Here is a 22,677-nt window from a genome sequence, read left to right as displayed (position 1 = left end):
TAGAAATTACATAAACTGGGTTATATTGTAAACAAGCAATAAGTTTATTAACTACAAAAGGTGAATTTTAAATGAATATAAGAGGTAACAGACAGAACGGATTACTGAACAAATAAAGCTAAATACACAAGCTAAGATCAATATACTTTATATATATACAATTACAAAATGTAATTTCTTACCCTAAATGTTATTTTAGGCAGGTTGCAAAGTTTCTGTGGTTCAGAGTTCCAGTTATATCTCTTTTCAGACTGGATCCTGTCTTAGTCTGGACTCCCTACCTCCCCCCCCACTGCCTTCCCTGCAGGTGGCTTTAGCAGTCTTTTCTCTTGGGCACCCTGGCCATGGAGAGGAGTCCCGTTTGCCTTCCTCCCCATCCTTAAATAGGATTTACATAAGGCGGGAATCCTTTGTTTCTCAAACTTGACTCCCCTTCCCTTCCAGTGGAAAGTTACAAGAAGTTTCAGGTAATGTTTAGTATCAGGTAACAAGACCACCTGACTCTGTAGTGTCACAGCGTCCGTGAGTCAGTGGCAGTATGGAGCACCCGCAGGAAGGCCAAGCCTTTTCACAGTCCATTGTCCTCACTGATGGGTCATCAGCTCTGTCGGGCTTTTCCGTTGTTGTACCTGAAGTGTTAGCAGTGGGTGTCACTCCAAAGTAGCATAGTTGAAATACAGATGCATAGTCAATATTCTTAATTTGAGATACAGAAATGATACAGGCATACAAATTGGATAATCACATTCAGTGAATTATCTTTCCAATGATATCTTACAAGATCTATCTTGCATAAAGTATATGTTATGTCATATTCATATCATAAGCATATTTTCATAAAAAATATGGAGTGAAACGTCACAATGACTTCATAAAAATGTTCAGCACATGAATGTGGTCTACATGAGTTGCACACACAAATTGACCAAAGAGATCCCATAATTTCTCAGAAGCATTCAGAGAGCTAACACTTCCCCCCTGAGGAATTTACGTAGCGGACTGTAATTGCTTCAGAGGACTCTGTCTTTTAAATGCTACTGTTTTATATTAAAGCTATGGCCTGCTTGCACTGGGGAAACTACCTACTGAGTCTAATACCATTTCATAGGAGTTGTAGTGTTAGACAAGGCTCCGGAGACCAGAAACATTTTCACTGTGTGATTTTAAATTTGCTTTAAAACAAGTCTAATCAAAACAGTAACTTTACAAAAAACATTTTGTCTGGCAGAACCTGGTCTACCTTCTAACTCTCCCCAGTTCTAATACCAAATCTGGTGTTAGAGCCAAGGTGTAGGGAATTCTTTTTTAACTTGGTCCTTGTAGACATAGTCTGTATCTAGGTAGAATAAGGAATTAATGAGTTAATCTTTCAACTACTCCAATCCAGGTTCAGATTCTGGGTTTGATTACAGGTGAAATGGAATTTGGTCTCATCCTAATTCTCTGTTGGTGCAAATTGTAAAACTCCAGCTCAGCCAGTGGCTCCTTACCCCCTAGGGAGTTCTAGACTATGAGTGTTGAGATGGATTTTTAGTTTTCCTTCTGAATCCGCTGTGCTTATGGGTATTAACCGAGCCCCTGACATTATTTTAGTGCTGTTAATAACTGAGTAATTCAGTTTTGTCAGTGCTTAACCGTCTTTCAAAATCCAATGATTAGCTTTACACTGTATCTCAGGGTATGTCTACACTGCACAGTTGTCGCCAAAACTTGTGTCTTTTGTGGGTACTTAACACCCCCCCCCCCCCCCCCGCAAAAGACACAAGTTTTGCCGACACAAGCAGCAGTGTGAACGCTCTGCCGACAAAGCTTATGCCGTACACGGGGCTGGAAGTATTTTGTCAGCAAAGGTGCCGACGAAATACCGCAAAAGAGCATTCACACATGCTGACTTTTAGCGACAAGGCTGTGTCAACACAGCCTTGTCACTATGTAGTGTAGAGAAACCCCCATATAAGCTTGTTTGTTAAGTACTGTTACACCATATAACCTTATCAGTTAAAATCCAGACCTATTGAGTAGGGTCAGGAGAGGGTGCTAATCCATTTCACTACATTAAGCCACTTGTATTTGGATAGCCAAATGTCTAACTTACACTTTTCCTGTGCAGGGTATTTGACAGTGGCTGATTATTTTCTATTCTTGCAGGTTTATAAATCTAGTTTGATTAAAATCTGTGCAAGACCTAAACAGTTGTGAAATGTTAATTCAAAAACCATACAATGTATTACTTTAAAAATGTGTCAGAATGGCTTGTAACCTGCTATGCCTTTTGATAGAAAATCTAGGGCCACGGCTTCAAATGCTATTCTTCATACAGTTTAGTTTTGGACTCTAAACAAATGGCTGCTGTTTAACAATTGGCACGCAACCCAGTTTTAAAGTACAGCCATATAGGGTATGACAGAATTTGTGCTAAGGGGTTTTCAGAGTGAGGTCATGATAAACTTAAATGAAACTTGAGCTGCTGCTGTAATGTCACCAGCAAATACAATTAATCTTTCTAACAAATACACTCATACGGTGAAATGAATACTGTATTTATATTGCCTCTGGTTTGTGGAGAGGAATATTTAAAGGAGTAAACTGTAAAGATTTTTTGGCTTGTTCTGTGCTTCTTAAAATATACAACTAATTTAAACATTTTAGGAATTTGTTCTGCTAGCAGGTTGTCACAGTTCAGGTTATGTCTTAGTTTTCCCTATGACAGGGCTTTGACAATATGCCGGTAAACACACAAACTGGTGGTTTTTCTCTCTTTAAATAATGTAAAGTAACAAATACTCTCTAGAATGTCTGTACATTTTTTAAAGCATTTCTGAAAGAATTAAAAAAAAGTTACACCTCTGCTTAGCAATATAATCCCACAAAGTCCTGAATTTGAGTATTTAATGATGTGAGTCTCTTACCTTTTTTCAGAACCCTTTCATAGTGGCCAAACAGCACAGACACCTGAAGTGTTGCAGTGTTAACAGGCTGTGGTGTAGAATGCTTTTGAAATCATATTGTCTTCTAAAACTACTATTCAGCATAAGAGGAGGCATCTCTGCCCAGCAAAATGACGGGTTTACATAAACTGCTTTCTATTCCTAGGGCAATGGAATAGGAGGCAGAGACCACAAGCAGCACTGACTGCAAAAAGAAAACTCAATTGGTAGAGTCAGTTACCTCCACCCCATCATCTTTCTCCTTCCCAGCTCCAGAAAGCGCCCTCTGTGGATCATAGATAGATCATGGGCTTGGGCATGAGTAGATCTTGGAGCTGCTTTGCTCACAGTTCCTCGGCTAACACCTCTAGTCTCTTCTGTCTCCTCCCTGTCTCTGGTTTGGAGGTAGTATCTGTCAATTAACAGATAGATACAGCCGGTCTCTCCACTTGGTGATCCACAGATGGGTTGCCAAATGAAGTCTGAGGGCATTTTCTGAGGACAGGGTGGCATTTCTTGGGTAGGGGAAAGGTGGCGTTGAGTTCCTTTGTTTCCCAGGAACACCAGTGTATGGAGGAAACAACATGTTTACTTTAAAAGTAATTCAAGTCGGTGATTTTTAAATTTTATACATCTCTCTGGTGGTAGTAGAATGTGCATTCATTTTATTTAAGCTGGCCGTTCATTTTATTGAGGTCCGTGCATAAGAAATCAGGATACGTTTCTACCCCTCGTTCCTCTTCCCCTTCCCCAGAAAAAAAACCCCCAACAAACACTGACTTTTCCATGTTCATCCTGGTACTAATGAAGTCCCTTTTCTAATGGAGACGTGCTGTAGTTAGTAGGTATTAAGTTTGTTTATTTTTCATTGTATTCTTCACAGGTATATCATGTCTTGGTCTCTGGTGTGGAAGAGTGGATGGATTTTATACTCATAGGTTAAACTTTAACCCCTCTATCTTGAACCACGTGTTCAAAGTCACCAGTTATAGCGTAATCCAAGATCATGGAGTCTTCATGATATGACAGGATCAAGTGTTGCTTTGTGTTTGGGGTGAGCGTGGGTCTGAGGACAGGAGGGGGTAGAGTGCTGGCATTGTTTAAAAGTTGGCTTTAGCTCCCAAGGCTATTTGGTTCTTTAAATTTCTTAAGAAAATACTTTATTCCCTTTTTGGCTCAAGTACAGTTTTCCTCCATTATGTCTCCCTTCTTCTATCAAGCCTTTGTGATGTGTTCTGTTTAGTGGAGCTTGCTTTTCCTATATTAGAGCTATCATTTAAGGTCACTGCTTCACTGGAAAAGTTGGTTTCCCTTGTGGATGCAAGTAGAAAAGTAGAATTGTGTTTGGAATGTGATCTAGAACTCATTAGATCAAGTCCTGGATTGTTGGGTTTTTTTTTTCAAATTTAGTGTGAGGGTGTCTAGCTGTTTGGGTATAGCAACAAGATGCTCACCTAAGACCAAAGCTTGGACTTCATGTGACACAGATGGGGAGGGGGTTGGGATCACAGTTTGTTCTGCAGCTCACTTGAACAGTTGCTTGCATGATGTTAATACTATTCATGTGCACTTGTATCACGTTAGCATCTAGAGGCTGAATCCCCACTCTGGCACTTCGAGTGCAGAAGGTGGGGGCCTGCAAGGATTTTAAAAAATAATACTTGCCACTCCAGGGTTGTATTACACTCCCAAGGTTACAGTTTTTCTCTGACCTTGGCTTGGTAAACGCTGCCACCACCCAAATGCCAAAGACCCCCTTGAACCCAGGAAGGAACACTTGGGAATTCCTCCCTGTGGGGTACCCTTGAGCCCTTTCACCCTCCTCCGTGGAAGAGCTAAGAAAGAAAACAAAGGAAATTAGCAGTTGCCACCAGCTAATTAAACAACATATGCACAAACCTCTTAAGACACCAAAAATCCAATTCTGTTCTTAAAAAAGGTACATTTTATTAAAAACAAGAAGGAAGAAAATACATCTGGAACTGAGGCTTTTTCTAGGTTTTTAAAGGAGCAATTCCAAAAATTAAGCACCCAAAATAGCTTTTTGGGGGGTTCAGCTTAAAGGTTACAAGCAAACAAAAGGATCTGGGGTTAGCACAGAGGAGATCCACAAGCCAAAATAAAGAAATAAACCTGATCGTGTCTGTCTAAACATTCCCTGTCCCAGTGATTCCTTCTAGGTATGAAAGATAATTTTTCATACCTGGTTCAAACCTTGCACAGCATTCCTGCTTATAGCATCGCTGCTTCGTGTCCCTGCAGCCCAGAGAGAACAACGGAGAGACAAAGGGAAAGCTTTTTTCCCATTTTAAAAAGTTTTAGCCTTCCCATTGACTCTTTTGGTCAGGTGGTCAGGTGCTCTTTTGGTCTGGTTTTTCTTTACCTTGGGAATTTTTAACCCTTTGCAGGTAAAGCAAGCAGCCACCAAGAGGTACTTTACAGCTAACTGGCTGGCTGGGTGTCCATAAAAGAGAGCTCTCCCCCACTTCATTTATCACAGGCCCCATCTGAGATTGGGGTCCTATTATGCTGTGGACTGTATGTGCATGTAGTACATGTCAGTCCCGGCCCTAAAGACCTTACAATCTAAGGAGGCAGGACAGAGGGTGGGAAAAAGGAAGTGTTATTTTCCCCGTTTTGTAGATAGGGAACTGAAGCATGGAGAGGTGGTGACTTGTGAAAGGTCATGCAGGAAGTCTGTGGGAGAGCTGGGAACTGAACCCAGTTCTCCGGTATCTTAATCACAGCCCAGCTGTTCTCCCTGATGGAAACAAATGCACACTCGTCCCCCATCTCCTGCCTGCTACTATTGCTTAGAAACTTGTGTTTGAGACTCAAAGGAGCTCTTATACTTAGTTTGAAGGTTTGTTGCCAAATTTAATGGAAGTTCTGGGCACCAGAGATGTGTGCTTATTTCATAGACTACTGAAAATATTTCTTGAACTTCATAGCAAATTAACAGCTTGGCCCTGGGCTGAGAGGCTGGTGGTGTGTATCTGAAGAAATTATACGTTGGCTCCCTAGAATTGCACTGAATATTGTTTTTATTACCATTCATAATTGCCCTCAAGACGAGAAAACAACAAATGTGAGGCACAGGAATGGAAACAGGCCCAGAACACTGAGCAGCAAAACACATTTTCTCAGTTGACTTGGGAGCAGCAGATGATGATGACATGGCCTGCAGCTGTTAATGAGAACTTCATTCCCGTGTTCTGGCATGCAGTTGGTGACAGTATGATGCCACACCTCATATAGTTCCCGTGTTTTGGTCAAAATACAATTATACAAAAATACTGTAAAACTAACCCGCTCAGCATACTGGCCCTGTCTAGCACTGGGTGAAGAAGAGCTTATGGCCTCTGCTAGGATGGCTTGACGTGGTTGTGTTTCACTTCTGCGCTCATGACACATACTGTGAGTGGGACAGACCATTGGACGCAATCACTGGGACTAACTACTGAAGCAACTATTTGCAAAATCTGTATTAACTGATGAAAATATGAAATTTATATAGATCTGTTCCCGTGATGTATGCTGTGTTAGATGCACAGTATGCATATATCAGTTGTACCTGTGTAATACATGAAATGTATTGTGAGGTATGCATCTGATGCTATTTGTACACTTGTAATGCACCTGCTCCAACTTACAGAAGAGGTGCTCAGGTCACAGACAAAGCAACAGTTGGGAGTAGTACTCTTATCTATTTGGGGATTAAGTGAACCGGTTTACGCAAACCGGTCTGTCCTCTCACTGGCCAGCGAGAACTGTTGCAGGAACAAATGGAGTGAGACTTGCTTAGCTGCAACACATAATCTGCAATAGTTTTTTTCCCTCCAGTTAGTGTAGCTAAAGCAATAGAGGATGAATGAGTTCCTTGCCAGCACTCCCAGTCTCAGAAAGAATGTTTTTACATAGTATCAGCCACATAGTCGTTGCAGAGAAGAGTTTACTGGCCTCTTGATCATGTCCCCCATAATCCATGTGAACAGCATGGTACTTAGTTGCTTCCATTGTTAATCTTCTGTACATGCTATGTTGGATGCATACAAGGTTTCCGAACTGTAATGGATATTTATTTCCTTATATGTCAGTGGAGTTGTACTGATATAACTGAAAGCGGACTTACACTGAATCAAAGTATAATAGGCAGAGGACCCTTTCTGTAAAGTAAAGCAGGATTCTAAGCCTGTGGGTTGTGACCCAAAATTGCATCGAAGGGTTACGGGGCTGGCTGGACTCAGCTCCTTGCTCTGGGCTTCATGACCTGGTGCATGGGGTCACAGCACTGCTCCGTTTGGCCTCGCTGCTGCTCTGTCATGATGATTGGGGCGGGGGGGGCGTCTGGGCCAAATTTCAGTGACCAGTATTGCGACCCCAGAGGTTGCAGTGCCCAGATCAGGGAGCCAAGCCCAGCTAGCCCATGGGACAGGAGCCAGGAGGGGGTGTCATGTTCTCCAGTAAGTACTGGCCCCTGATGTATCCCCCGCTTTGCAGCTGAGCAGCGCCTGTGGGGGAGCATCGGCTCTGGGGCAATCTCGGGAAGTCTCTGGATTGCGACAGGCCATCAGGGTTTACAGATGGGTCAGCTGAGAACCCCTGAGGTAAAGAATACAGAAGGCCAGGAGAGGATTGTGGGAAACTGAAGAAAATGTTTAGCAGCTCTCACCAAATACTTCTTTTCCTTGATCTTAGCCTGGGCACACTGGCCAAAAGAAGATTACTTCTGCTACTGTTGCTTTGTCTAGCCAAACTTTGGATCAGAGACCATGATAAAGATTAATTATGTACTGCAGGTGATTTGGCTCTGTGGGTATTGGGAAGAAATGACGTGGTATCTTACCAGCAGATTTTGGATGTTGGATGTTTGAATTAAATATAACTAAAGATCAAAATCCATGGGTGCGACAGATATCCAGGAGTAGACAGCTGTATTAACACTTAGCTGGAGATTCCTAATCAGAATGACTGACTCCTTGATCACAGTAGACTTGATTGCACTAGCATTCCTTACAACTTTCATGTGGTATTTCTTCATTTGTTGCCTCTCGTTTGCAGTTGTGCAGGATTTCCCCCCTCTCTTGTATAACCTTTGCTGATTAGACAATTTGTGGTGTTAGATTGCTTGTGAAGGAATTTTTTTGTTGGTTTGAAGTGCATCCCTCACTGCACAAACAGTTGCAGTGTTTGAGCTCTGGTTATGTAATTTGTTATCATTTGAATCTAATGCTTTTTGTGCTTCTAGTTCCCAGACCTGGGTTTCCTGGGATAATGGACTTGAAGTGGAGACATAACTTTTTTTTGGCTGAAAATAAAATATTTTCCACAGTTTCATCACTTTCCTTGCTGTTAACTGACCTGAAACTAACATAGGATGCAGAACACTGATTGAAGTAAATTGGGAGTCTTTCCATTGAATTTAAGGGGAGTTGGATCATGCTCATAGAGACCTCAAAGTTCAGATCCTTATTGCTTTGCTGTTTTTTTTCCCAACACCACTTTTTTTGTATATAATTTGCAGTTTGGGGTTAATCTGCTTACTGTTTATATGCTCCATTAACAGTTCAGATGCACATTGTGGCAAACTCAATGATTACTTTATATTTCTCACTGTCATGTAATGATGCATCTTATGCCTTTCCATAAGAAAGGCCCTGCGTACTCTCCAGCAAGCTGGACTAAAATCTGCGCAAGGCTCCCTGGTTTTCTGTGGTACTTTGGTGAAATAAACTGGAATTTCTGAGGCATGTTCAAAATAGAGGGTCTTATTGAATTAAATATATGAGTGAGTAATTTCATCACTACAATATTCATTGCTATTTTCATATGAAAGTCTTGTTCTTCCCTAAATAAAACACACAATCTAAAATGGCTTAATGGGCTTTCCTGTTCATTGTCTCATTGATTTCCATACCAAATTTGCTCAGATTGCAGGTAGACGATTTTTTTTCAGCTGTCAGCCCTGCAGACTTACCCTTTGCTGTTAAAGGCAGGTTGGGTTCTTTTCATTATCTCCACTAATAGCAGTTCTGCAGGCAAAATTATGCCCTCCATGATCTGTGTAGCCCTGTCATGGAAACAGGAAGCTGGTTTTGGAACCAGATAAATGGGTTGAGGCTTTTGACACTGGGAAAAGGCAGATTAAACTTTTCTTTCCCTCCTGTTCCCTGTTGTTTTCTCCTCCGGACAGTAGTTGTGGATGGTGATACAAGCTTCCCCACCACAGCAATCCTTGACACTGGTCAGCTCCCTCCTTCCCCATCCATGACTACATGCAACAAAAATGGGCAAACACATCAGCTAGAACAGGGGTGGGCAAACTTTTTGGTCAGAGGGCCACATCTGGGTATGGAAATTGTATGGCGGGATATGAATGCACACAAAATCGGGGATTGGGGTGTGGGAGTGGGTGAGGGCTCCGGCTGGGGGTGTGGGCTCTGGAATGGGGCCAGAAATGAGGAGTTCAGGGTGCGGGAGGAGACTTCGAGCTGGGGCAGGAGGTTGGGGTGGGAGGGGGAGGGCTCCAGCTGTGGGCGTGGGCTCTGGGGTGGGACTGAGGGGTTGGGGGTGCAGGAGGGTGCTCCGGGCTGGGACTGAGGAATTTGGAGGGTGGGAGAGGGATTGGGGTGGGGCAGCGGGTGAGGGGGGTCAGAGGTGCAGGTTCTGGGGGGCGCTTACCTCAAACAATTCCTAGAAGAAGTAGCATGTCCTCCCTCCAGCTCCTAAACGGAGGCGCGGCCAGGCGGCTCTGCGCGCTGCTCCATCCACAGGTGCCACCTCTGCAGCTCCCATTGGCTGTGGGGTTCCCAGCCAATGGGAGTTGCGGGGGTGGCACTTGGGGCAGGGGTAGCGTCCGGAGCCCCCTGGCTGCCCCTATATGTAGAAGCTGGAGAGGGGACATGCCGCTGCATCCGGGAGCCATGCAGAGCGGGGCAAGCCCCAGACCCGGCTCCCCGGCTGGAGCAGGGCAAGCCCCAGACCCGGCTCCCTGGCTGGAGCGGGGCAAGCCCCAGACCCGGCTCCCCAGGGGGAGCTCAACGGCAGGATTAAAATGTCTGGAGGGCCGGATGCAGGCCCCAGGCCATAGTTTGCCCACCCCTGAGTAGAAGTATCTGCTAAACAATCAGCAGTAAAATAATTATACATTTTGATTTTCAAATGGCGTTATTAGGGTTCAGAATTTCCACTATCGAGATGAATGGGGCGGTTCAGACCTCTCAAAGCTAATGTTTCAGGCTGTCTGCCCCTCAGGAATATGGATCAGAATCAGTGCCCATTTGGAAGAACATGTTCACAACTATAAAGGCTAGAAACTTTTAAAATTTAAGTTTAGATTCTTGAGCACAATTCTGTGGCAGGTGCTTGCTCCATAAATTCTGTGGCCAAATAATTACAGAATACACTGTTCCCTACTTATAACATATCTTTTGTAATGAGATTAAAATTGAGGGTGCAGTAGTTGCCTCAAAATATTTTTTTTAAATTTAAAACAAAAAACATAATGTTTGGAATGCTGGTGTTTTCAGATTCTTATTATTTGCTACACATGTGATATCTCTACAATCTTTTATATTTAATAATTTCTAAACATTAAAATTGCTCCAACACATTTGTTCTTATTTTAAAGAAAAAATTACTTATTTTTTAGTTTTAGCACAAAGGGAACCCTTCGCAAAACTAGAGAAGCCCCTAAAGGAGTAAGGGAATAAAAAGCATTATATTAAAGTGCTAAGTGTTACTGTACTTACCGCTCTCTGGGAACAGGTTACAGGAGGGGAAAAAATGATGATCAATATTCCTAATTTCTCTAGTGAGAGGGGGGAGTCTTGATTCTGAAAACTTCCCAGGTGGTTTGGTCCTGCTTGTAGTGGAGTTGATCACTGTGCCACAATATTGTAACTTCAGGATAAAAATGCTGTAATTAAGGAACTAATGGCATTCTTATCATAAAAGCTGTAATGTTCATATCTAAGGTAGGTGGTATCCTTATTTTACAAAGGGGGAAACTAAGGCAGAAAGTGTCTTATCCAAGACCCCAAAGGAAGATAGTGTTTGAGCCAGGATCAGAGTTTGGGAGTTCCTTGTTTCCAATCCTTTGCTCAGACCACATCTCTTTTTTAGCTGTAGGGAGGATGGCGGAGGCATGTCTCTTTATTCATGTATATAGTAAAAAATCAAAGAATCTAAAACTCTCAGCTTTGTATAGGCTTTCTGGCAGGCAAAAATGTATAGCTCTGCATCACACAATGTTGTCACAGGGTTCAGTTCTGGCAAACTGAAATGCCTGCCAGCTGTGCTGGGAAGTCTCAAAGAGATTATGTTCTAGGAGTGGCTTTTGAGGTCAGGAAAATCCTTTTCTTAGGCCAAACTCCTCCAGGGTCCATTTGGATGGGTAGTCTAAAATACTGACCCTGGACCATTGTGCACATGGTGCATGAGTATTCCTGTGTTCAGAGGTACCCAGATGTTTCCAAGTCAATGTACTCCTCTCCTAAGAGAGGTCTAAAATCTTTAAAGTTGAGAGCTGAATCAGTTTCATACTATATATGGTGTTTGTGCAAGTGATAGAAATCTGAGTGTATTTATAACACTGGTTTGCCACAGTAATGTGGACTGGGAACAAATGCTTTTTTGGATAATAGCCAGTGCTTAAGATTGATTTTACAGGGGCATGTAAAATCAGTATATAGCTTGTAAAAGACAACAGTTGAAAAACTGATAGGGGCTTCTTAAAAAAACAAAAACAAAAAAACACTTGAATTTGGAGAAACAATATATGCCTAGAGGCATACTTGTGATGTGTCATATAAGCAGGATGATAGACTATTATAAGTTGATAAATGCTTTCACCTTTGGAATGCTGAGATGCCCATATTCCAATACTTATAAATTCTTGATTTTACTTATTTATCAGCTACTGGATTTCTTATATATTTTTCTGCTTTGTGCAGAGAGTTTCTTTTAATTACATATGCCTTAAATGTAATACTGTACAAATGTTGTGATTGGAAAATATTACATAGCATTGAAATGAAAAAATCTAAGCATGAAATGAGTTGAGCTGTTTTGCATACTGCTCATAAATATTTGAACAAAAATAGTTGGCAAAAAATGACACACGTGTTTTTGGGTGTGTCAGTTTAACTGTTTATGATCCGCACAGCAGCTTTTTTGACATACCTCATTGCTAGATCTTTGTATTACTACATGGATAACTGCTGTATATGGAGCCTGTATAAGGTAATGATTGATTGCACTGTTTGCTCATAGCCTAGAACGTAAATGAACTGTTGTTGTTTTTTCTGCATTTGTTTTGTTCTAGGATGTTCAGAAAGAGAGAGAGACCCACACATATCTCAGTAAAGAAGAAATTAAAGAGAAGATTCAGAACTATAATTCATCTGTTACTGACAAATTAAAGATGACCTTGGTAAGAGTCACATAGAACTGCTGTAGTTTATAATTGAATAGCTGAGTGTAACTCATATAGTGCATTATTTGTCACTTTGTCTTTAGCATTTTTCGTGTGAAACTATGGCATAATGACTTTGTAGTGTACTACAGGAGATGGGCCGTTTCTTAGCCCTGAAATGTATGTAAGCCACTTTCACCCCTCAGATGTTTGGGGTTAAGGGATAATAAGGGTAGAAACCACAAACCTGTACATGGTGTTGTGAAAAATTAACAGGTTTAAAATACTCTCAACTGTCAATAAATAAATGGATTCCTTCCGTCAAAACCCCTCAATTATACCAGTACAGCCAGCACAGGGAGAATATGGCTGTTTATTTTTATCAGACTGTCTATAAGTATGTCTCCTATAAAACTACATTACCATGGCACCCAAATATGTTAAATCAAGCAAAAATAACTCTTAGTTATGACACTTTTTACATTAATTTCAGAAAGTTTGATTTCTGGGGATGGTTTTAAGAAGTAGGTTTTCAATGTGATAAGAATATAAATAAAATTTTTACATAGTGAAGTTAAGATGCACACTGATTCTTAACTTCTAAATCTTCTATAGTAGTTCTAGGATTGTCTATTAATAAAATCGACATTTACCTGGCTAAAATGTTATAACTCAATCTATATATAAGCTGTCAGATCCTTTTATGTTCCATTAGATGTACTGTACATCCAAACTTAAAAGTTCTGTTACATTCTAAATTACTTTAGATATGCAAGCCTTATCTACTAAACTGATTTTTGTTATGTATTTTCATATGGTTTGGAATTAATACTTGTAAAATCATATTGCCGAAAGTCCTGTAACACAGTAATATTTGACTAATCATTTGTTTTCAGAACTAATTACAATAAGAAACTTTCCACGTTGGTTAGGTTAAAATAAGCATTTAGCCTGAGATATTCAAAGGACTAAGTCTGTTAGGCACCCAATTCCCACTGAATTGCAATAGAATTTGGGCACCTAACCCCCTTTGACAATCACAGCTTTAAGCATTGCACAGCTGTGTGTGACCTTGTGTTATGTATGTGTGCAAAGTTATATTGTAGAGTGTACTTCTAATATAAAGTGTATGCAAATGTATATGACATATATAATATTACAAACAGAAACTCTGTTAAAACATTATTCAGGTTGCAAAGTCTAGCTCCCAGAAGCTAGGAAATGCCAGAATTTCAGCTCTCTTGTGCATATGCATTATGCAGTCTTGAATGAGCAGATATTCAATATTTTGTTGTCTCATTTGTCAGTGTTTGGCCCCCAAGCCTTATTTACTGCACAGTATATTCAGAGCAGGGTTTGAACGGAATTATTAATTTCCTCACAGGCTTTTCTGTGGCACTTATCACTATAGTATTATGTTTCACTAATATTAATGAAGGTATTTTTCACAACTCCCCCATGAGGTGAGGGACTAGTATTACCCCATTTTATAGATGAGGAACTGAGGCACAGAGAGATCACAAGTACCTACTAATTTTGGGTGCCCCATTTGAGACACCTTGAACTCGACTTTTCAGAATACTTAGTATTATCTAGCACTTCACATATTCAAAGCACAGCTTCCATGGCTTCCATTGCAACTGAGAGCTCAGCACTTCTGCAAATCTCGCCCCAGGGTCTCAAGTCAGACCCCTAGAAAATGAAGAACGCACAATTAGTGAAAAGTTTTTGGCTTACATGACATGGCTAGCATCCCATAGGAACTCTGCGGCAGAAGCAGGAACAGAATCCAGTGCTCCAGGGCAGCATTCAACTACCTTAACCCTTGCTTCATTTACTACACACCTTCCAGCTTCTGCAACAAATGAGGTAGGAGACCTTTAGACAACCGCTTCCTTTACCACGCAACCCGGACTTATTCCCACAGCCAGTCCTTCAGGGGTCCTGTGGAAAAAATAGTATATGATCAGGTAATTAAAGTCTGTAACATAATGCATTTGCACAAGGGGGCTGATTTAAGGATGTACAGCAACTTCTGGCATTTCCTAATTTTTGAGTGCTTGACTTTGCTACCTTAATACAGTAACTCCTCACTTAACGTCCTCCTGCTTAACGTTGTTTCAAAGTTACGTCGCTACTCAATTAGGGAAGGTGCCTGTTTAAAGTTGTGCAATGCTCCCTTATAATGTTGTTTGGCTGCCTGCTCTGTCCACTGTTTGTAGGATTCTGTGGAAGAGCAGCGACTTTACAAGGGAGCATTGCACAAGTTCCTCTTCTCTGCCTCCTCCCGCTACCTCCCAGTGCTTCCACCACTGCCAAACAGCTGTTTGGCGGTGCTTAGGACTTTCCAGGGCGGGGGCAGGAGTGGGGATGCGGCGTGCTCCGGAGAGGAGGTGGCATGGGGGTGGGAAGAGGTGGGCCTGGAGTGGAGCAGGGATGGGAAGAGGCGGGCCTGGAGCATCCCCCGGCAAAGTCGGCGCCTGTTCTTCTCCAGGGAAGCTGCTGCTGCTGCAAAGGTGCTTCCTAGCGTCCTTGCCTGCAGCGGGCTGTGCCTGTGTGAGGTAAGCCAGGGACACTTCCCAACCACAGTACAGTACTGTACAGTATATAAAGCCATTTGTCTGCCCCAAAAAAATTTCCTTGGAACCTAACTCCCCACACTTACATTAAATCTTATGCGGAAATTGGATTAGTTTAACGTTGTTTCACTTAAAGTTGCATTTTTTAGGAACATAACTACAACATTAAGTGTGTGTGTTCCTAGGTTTTTTTAAAAAAGCAAACAGAAAAAACAAATTCCACCATGTTGACATGGGTCATTAGCATGGTTGGAACGTTTAGATACACACACCCGCGCACCCACCCCTGCTACTTGAAATAATGGAGTAACTGCTAGCAGCAGTAGGATGTCATCCTCTGTGGACCAGCATGCGGAGCAGGGGGGAAGGGAGAACAGATGGATGTGCTTTCTCAGTGGGTTCGGCAAGTTATAAGCTACTGAAAACAGGGTCTTGTAATGGGAAATGTTGGGCAACCTTAATATTAGGTATTGCTACCAACTCTGCCTATTTTAAATTTTAAAAAGTATGTGAATATGTTTGGGGGGGAGTTCATGACTAGACTAGTTTGATAATCTCAAAATTTATTCTCTCTAGTTTAGATTTTGTTTCTTGTGGAAGTATACCATAGAACAAGTCAAATAGGTGGAAGAGGGATAGGTAAAAAGGAGATGCTTCGGTTTTATTCTCCTTTAATACAAAGTCTTTCAGTGGCATTTTTTCTCAAAACTGTTAAGTTTTTTCCTTTGTGCTTTTAAAAAAAAAGTTTATATTTAAAATTTAATGAAACCATTGAACAAGTTTTTATTTTTAAAATTTTTGTAAATTTTCTAACATTTGTGTTATGAACTGTAAAGTTTAATTTGTGAAGTCACAGTTTGAATTACAAGATCTCACATGCTTCTTGACTAATATGAATAATAAATTTATAATATAAAATAACAAGCCAGTATCTTGCAAACTTATCTCAGTTTTTTCCCCAACTAACCACAGTGTGAGCTCAAAACATGGATTAACTGTTTTTATACGTAGTGGGATCTCCACTTTGTAACCTGCTAAAGCAGAGCTCTGGCAGCTTGTTGGGAATACCAGTTCTCTCTTGGCAGTGTTTCCCCATTTCCACCATTAGTTGGTAGCCTGGTGACGCAGCTGCTTAATTTTTCTACCAAAACTGAAAATTTACCATTAGCTTTCATACGATTATTTGCTTGATGCCTCTCTAGATCTCTTAGAATTCAACTGTAATTCCAAAAACTAAAGTGAATTTTGTGGCAGCCATGGAGGAATAGGGGAATGTGTCTGGCTCTTACAAAAATTATTTGCCTCATGTATTATGACAGCACATTTTAAAGAGTACACTGCAACCTGTACTTTATTGCTATTGATGCTGTCATAATAAATAGGTCACTATTTATTAATTTTATAAAATGTTGTGCTTGTCTTCCTGCTGCAGAACTCAAATGGGACTTACACTGGCTTCATCAAAGTTCAGATGGAACTATGCAGACCTATTACTATACAGACTGCTGTGAATCCAGGAGAGCATGCTTACAATAACAACGAGGCTTCATTTTACTTGCCCCCAGGCTATGTGAATAAGCTTCATATAAGCAGCATTAACACTGTTCGTGAAGTTATTGAGGCCTTGCTCAAAAAATTTGTAGTGTTTGACAACCCTGCCAAGTTTGCACTTTATAAACGCTGTCACAAGGAAGATCAAGGTATAATTTAGATTTGTTGTCTTTTGATGTTGGAATGGGGAAAGGGTTGGGAGGTGTGTACTATAGCTATGTCTGAGATAAACAGGATGGGAGGGAGCAGATACGGGAGAGGTGATGGTAATGATCTCATTTTATAAATGCAGGTTACAGGTTCTTATTTTGTACTCTGTGAGAGATGGTGTGTGTGGGGGATGTCTTTTCTGGTTGTGGGAGCAGGAGTGCCTTGTGATCAGATTGGCTATTTTTCGGGTATTTGGAGGGTAAGATGAGAAAGCATTATTATCTGATGAGTGAGGCCCTGGGGTTTGTTCCTTTGTAGAGCCATCTTGGTTTAGGCAATGGATGGTAAGATGTTTTGGGAATAAGGACATAAGGGGATAAGAATATATAAAGGGAACGGTATTTGTTGTTTTATAATTATACTTATGGGGAATGAGGATTTGCTGGAACGGGTGATAATATGGTGGGAGTGTAAGTCTCTTGGGTAGGTGATGTGTGGGAATAGGACTTTGCAGTTTGTCTCATAGAAGGGAGTGGGGAACCACTCTGAGGTGGTTTCACTCCTATCTAGGAGGATCCAGAGAGTGATTTTGGGTGACCACTAATCTCCTCAAAGATGCTTTTCATTGCGAACGTGAGGTTGCTAAGGTGGGTAGTAGAGACATGAGTTATGGTGGCTGCAATGTACAGGCAGTTGTAGATTTCCATCATGATGGATCCCGGTGGTGCAGTGGAATGGATTGACTCAATATCTTCTAGAAATTGGGACTTGGATGAGATGTACTTGGTAGCTGGCTGAGATTTATGACAAGACTGAGATAATGTTTAATAAATTGGAGGAAGCAAGCGGAAGAATTGGATAGTTATATGAACTTATTCTTTTAAAATACTGTTTTAGCTGAATAGCTAATGGTCCAAAAATGAATAGGCATCTATATACTGTCACCTACAGTCTACAGTGTGGCTCAATGTCAAGATAGAAAATATTAATTTCTTATGTTTTTTGACTTATGCTTAGTGATATTGGAAAATAGGTAGCAGTAGAGTTTCAAAGGTAACATTCCCCTAGAATGTAATAGGTGTTTTTTTAATCTGTTAATGTGCTTGATGTGATTCTCTCCTGGGTTAGTTAATCTGTACGCAGAGGAATCTCTCCTTTCACTAAATGCTGTTAAAAGCTAGGAGTGCATGTACATCAGGATGTGCCAAATAAAAATCAAAAATAGATACACAAGGAGCATTTTCATTTTGTCAGCTTCTTGCTCTCACACTTGGAATCCAGCTGCTTGAACTGACAATGACAGCAGCCAGCTGAAATATGACACTTCTGGCCAGCAGGCATTCCATCTAAACAGGCAGTGTTGTCTTGTAGACAGAGTGCATGTCTCAAGGGGTGTGTGTGGAACCTTCACTGAAGCCTTTTCTTTAGAAGTTCTAATGGCAGTGGCCTGCCCCAGCAAGGACGGGACCTAAAATACAAAATGCCAGACGCTCCAGTCCTACAGCTTGTAAATAGGGCCCCCATGTCATACAGACATGGAAGTGGAGGGAAGGCCCTTGCTTCCCTCCACAAGATTGAAGCCCTGTGTTTGTCCTCCTGTCACTGAATGGGTGGGGGTGGGAAATACCTGTAGCCACATTGTGCCCTTGGACACCATGCATAGAATAGTGATGTGGAAGGAAGTCAGCAAATTACCAGCTAATTTCCCAGGTTTAAAACTTTTGTTTCAGTTCTTGTTATGTGCCATTATGCTGCTATTTTTTTGCTGTTTTCTTGTTTCTTTTGACTATGCATTAAAATAAATATTAACGTTGGCTAAGAGCCAGCTCATTCAGTTTGGAGTGTCAGTTATTGCACTCTATTATGGACAACACATTCTGCTCAGCCTTCCCAGCAACGGCTGTTTGTACAAAAATATCCCCAGCAGCGCAAAGGTTTTGTAGCAACAAGTGTATGTTTTGGGGTGGAGATTGGATTGTTTGCTTTTTGAAGATTTTGCTCCCTAGCACGCTTTCTATTAATAGTTGAAATCTTTTATTTGTAAAACTGAATAATAATTGTAACGTTCTCCTTTTGCAGTTTATACATGCAAGCTCTCAGACAGAGAACATCCCCTCTATATGCGTTTGGTAGCAGGCCCCAGCACAGAAACACTCAGTTTTGTTCTGCGTGAACATGAAACTGGAGAGGTTATGGTAAGTTACATCAGTGGTTTTTTTGTTTAGCTTCACTGATATGTTAAATACACTCATTCTCTGTCTCCGAAGTGTCTTTTCATGATGATTCATTTGAGTGTCTGTGTAACTATACACAAAATTGTGAAATACTGACCAAAAGTCGCTATGCAGGTTATTTCACGCATGAAATATTAAAGCAGTGAGTTCTGCAGTGCAGCTAGAAACAGGTGTTAATTTTAACACACACACACCCCACAGCTCTCCCCTTTCACATGGGGTACACCTTTCTGAACAATTCCCCTTGCGCTGAATTTTTCCATTCTTGGGCTCTGTTCAAAGCTGAATACATACTTTTGGAGGGAACACGGGGGAAGGTTAAGCAACATCTCTTAATGTTTTGAGTTCCGCAACGGTGAGAAAAACTTCCCATTTTTAAAACACACACTCCCGCTCCCCCAATACTAAAAAGTTACTGAAATTTGGAATTAAATAGTCCTCAAAGTACATCCCCAACCAACCAAGTTTTAAAATTACTGTTTGGATAATAAAATTATATAATTATGATGATTGAGTATTGAAGTTAGTGTGTAAATCATTGAAAATCACTTGTGAGCATATTTGGATATCTCACATTTTTAGCAGCATTTAATCAACCCCCCACCCCCACCCCCTTGTGACATCACAATGTACATTTTCCCTGCCTAACCTGGCCAGGGGGTTGGCTGGTGCTCTTAAGCTGCTACTGGAATAGTTTGCATTACAGTGATTTGTAAATATTTCACTGGAACAAAATCTCCTCCACCCTCACCCCCAAAGCAGATCCCACTGGGAATCAATACTTGGAAATGATTAGGGTCGAGTGTATCTCTCGTCACATGAATAGTCCCAGTGAAGTTAGTGGAACTGCACAAATGAGTGTAGTTACAGAGGATCGGGCCCTATGGTTCTTTTTTTTTTTCCATTGTCAAGCTGAAGTCACCACAGTGCAAACCAATGTGCTGCTGCCTTGTTAACCAGACAACTCCAGCAACAGCAAAGGTTGGAATTCTTCCCTCCCAATCCTTTTACCTCAGTCAGGTGTGAAGTTCAAAGCCTACTTGGGACCATGTCAATACAAATATTATTAAGCATCAGACCATTTAAAAAAAGAGAAGAAAATGAAGTGCAAAAACTATGTCAGTGCAACATTTTTAAAGTTGCAAGTTGTAAATTAAAATAGTCAATAACCGTGAAATTTAATGTAAATACAGCAACATTAACTGCTGCTCTGCACATTCTGTATAGTTTACAACATATTACCATTTGTCAAAATGGTATGCTACAAGAAAAACAGGGATCGAAGTTTATACATCCGTGTAACGTGGCCAAGTTGATGTTTCTGTAGGAAACTTAACTTTATATTTCCTTAACTGTGGAAATTGTGCTAACTTGGCTTTTGTACACCATATAGTAGGAGTAGTCAATTATTTTTTTGTCAAGGTCCACGTTTCTTGGGCAGGGTGTAGTCTGGGTCCAGACTCCAGAAAACATAATTAAAAAAAAATAACAATAATAAGTAAATAAAAAGATTCCGGGATTAATTCAGAAGTCTCCGGCGATCTGGATTTGGCCCATGGTCTGCCTATTGATTACCCCTGCCAAATAGTAACACTATTATTAGGATGTAGATGAAATTACTTAGTTCCAATTTTCATTCATTGACTTTGTTAGGATTAAGTGGCTACCATCAAATTAAAACTCAGTCTTGTGTCTGGAAATGTATTGTATTAATGTACTAATTGTTACAGGTAATGTCTAGTAATGCTGTAAAAGAGTGTAGAGAAATGTTTTTCTGTTTTTTTTCCCCATTGTGTTTATTTTGTGGATTTGCAAACACTTCATGTGTAGTTAGATTCCCCATTGTTTCTCACAGAAGAGACAAGAGAAACGTTTCAAAAAGAAAAAATGTTTGCAAAAACCACAGAAATTAGCAGGAGGACTTCCAGCCTAGTATGAAACTATTTTTCGCTCTTTTCTTGGTGCAGAATAGATTCTGAGTTGACAGTGTCCCTTTAAAAATACAATATGAGTAACTTGTGTATTTCCTGTTCACTACATCAGGCTTTCCCATTTTTTTTTCCCCAGTGGGAAGCCTTTAGCCTTCCTGAACTGCAGAACTTCTTGCGTATACTGGACAAAGAGGAAGATGAGCAACTACAGATCTTAAAGAGGCGTTACGCAGCCTACAAAGACAAACTTGAAGAAGCCCTTGATGGGGTGTGGAAACCAGGTTAAAGTGGGGCCAAAGAACACTCAGGAAAAATGCCCTGGAGCATGCCAAACCCAACCGTACAGAATAGCAGCAAAGAGTAGTTTTCTTTATTCAGAAGACTGGTTTGTGAAGCGAGGGTTACCTGTACTTTTCTATAGATTTAGACCCATAAATCAGGGCACTTAGTGTCTTGCACCCATGAGTAAGGAATTCTGCATGTTTGTACATCAACTTGCAACCCCCTATTGTGCCTTCAAGGGCTTTCCAGGTTACCTTTGTGTAAGCTCTAAATCTGTTATCTAGGATGCTAACAAATAAGAATTTTTTGACCACTTTTTATTATTTGCTTTAATATTAATGATAGCTTTAAAAGTAAGGAAGTGCAAATTGATCATTTTAAAAATTAATAAAACAGCTTAGCCATGTGTGATCAAAAACAGATTGGCGCATTATGTTTGAGACTAAATAGATTTGCACTACCTTTCTGTTTTCAAATATTTACTGTGTAATTTCTGAGAAAACAGTTATAGGTGGAAGGGATGTAAAACCTTTGAGGTTCTGTGAAATTGTGGAAGATTTTATAGTAGTCTTACTGGAGAAAGTAAAGAGCAAGTTGAAAAGAAAGCAAGAGCAGAGGAAGTGACTGTAACAGCTGATGGAAGATTGATGTAGAGTGGAAATACTAATATAGAAGAAGAAATGGAATTTTATTTTTCCTAGTGAGTAGTTGTAAAAGAATAAAGTTTTAGGATGTTCTAATATTATGAATAAGTTTTTAGAATTGTGTACATTCTCACTAGAATAGAAATGAGGATAATTTATACAAGTACTGGGAGGGAAGGAAGGAAGGAGGCTACATATTAGTGGAAATTAAACTGCCTACATTGGAGAAGCTAGTTCCTAAACATGTGAAAGCATATATGGTTTGAGATGTGCAACAAATATAGTGAGCTGTTATCTGCTTAAATTTTGAAATGTGGGTAGTGAGTATATCTCATTTTTATAAGGAACACCCACCTAATTGGTCACTGAATGTCTAAATTAGAAATATAGATGCAGGTACATTGGTCTAACTGAAATCAGATCTTTCAGCTGAGGTCAAAGAGACATTTTTTAGGATGGACAATTTCAAATTGTCCAATCTGATGAAGACATGAAAGCTTCCTCCACTAGTGTGTTTATTTAAAGGCTCAGTGAGGCAAAGAGAAGTAGAATTTCTTGTTTGTATTTCCAAGGAAGCAGAGAATTAGAATATATTGGTCATGTTGTAGATGAATCGCTTAATAACGCCAGTTTTGGTAATTTGAATTTTTTTCTAATTATATTATTTTAAAAAAATGGTCCAACAGCTAATTACCAAATTCTGTACACTGCTGATTTACTTGATTAAGAGTAGGAAAAAAATGTAGCAAAAGAAAATTTTGTACTTTACTGTAAATGTCATTGTTATTCTTTCAGAAATATTTATCAAAAGAAGCACGTTCAAAGATACCAAAGAAATGGGTGTGCAATAAAAGTATGAAGAAGGTTTGAATAACTGACAAGTTTTAGTCATAACCACATGGTGGGGAAAAGTCAGGATTTATGCTAGTAAAGAAATGGATAAATAGTGCTGGCGATTCAAGAA

At 40.4% G+C, this 22,677-nt stretch overlaps 1 protein-coding gene across 3 annotated transcripts in view; it reads left to right on the top strand.

Moving 5' to 3' along the window:
• Nucleotides 1–21,415, top strand: part of RASSF3 (Ras association domain family member 3) — a 159,816-nt gene extending 138,401 nt beyond the window's left edge. For all 3 annotated transcript variants that reach the window (XM_074942127.1, XM_074942124.1, XM_074942125.1), the window contains 4 exons: nucleotides 12,253–12,360; nucleotides 16,354–16,621; nucleotides 18,702–18,817; nucleotides 20,924–21,415. In XM_074942127.1, the coding sequence (XP_074798228.1) occupies nucleotides 12,253–12,360; nucleotides 16,354–16,621; nucleotides 18,702–18,817; nucleotides 20,924–21,073 (642 nt within the window). In that variant the 3' untranslated portion in view covers nucleotides 21,074–21,415. The remainder of the gene's footprint in view (nucleotides 1–12,252; nucleotides 12,361–16,353; nucleotides 16,622–18,701; nucleotides 18,818–20,923) is intronic.
• The last annotated feature ends 1,262 nt before the right edge of the window (nucleotides 21,416–22,677 follow it).

The sequence above is a fragment of the Natator depressus genome, chromosome 1 (assembly GCF_965152275.1).
Source record: "Natator depressus isolate rNatDep1 chromosome 1, rNatDep2.hap1, whole genome shotgun sequence".
Lineage (NCBI taxonomy): Eukaryota > Metazoa > Chordata > Testudines > Cheloniidae > Natator > Natator depressus.
The sequence above is the reverse complement of the archived record's forward strand: the minus strand, read 5'-3'. Positions and strand labels throughout refer to the sequence as shown.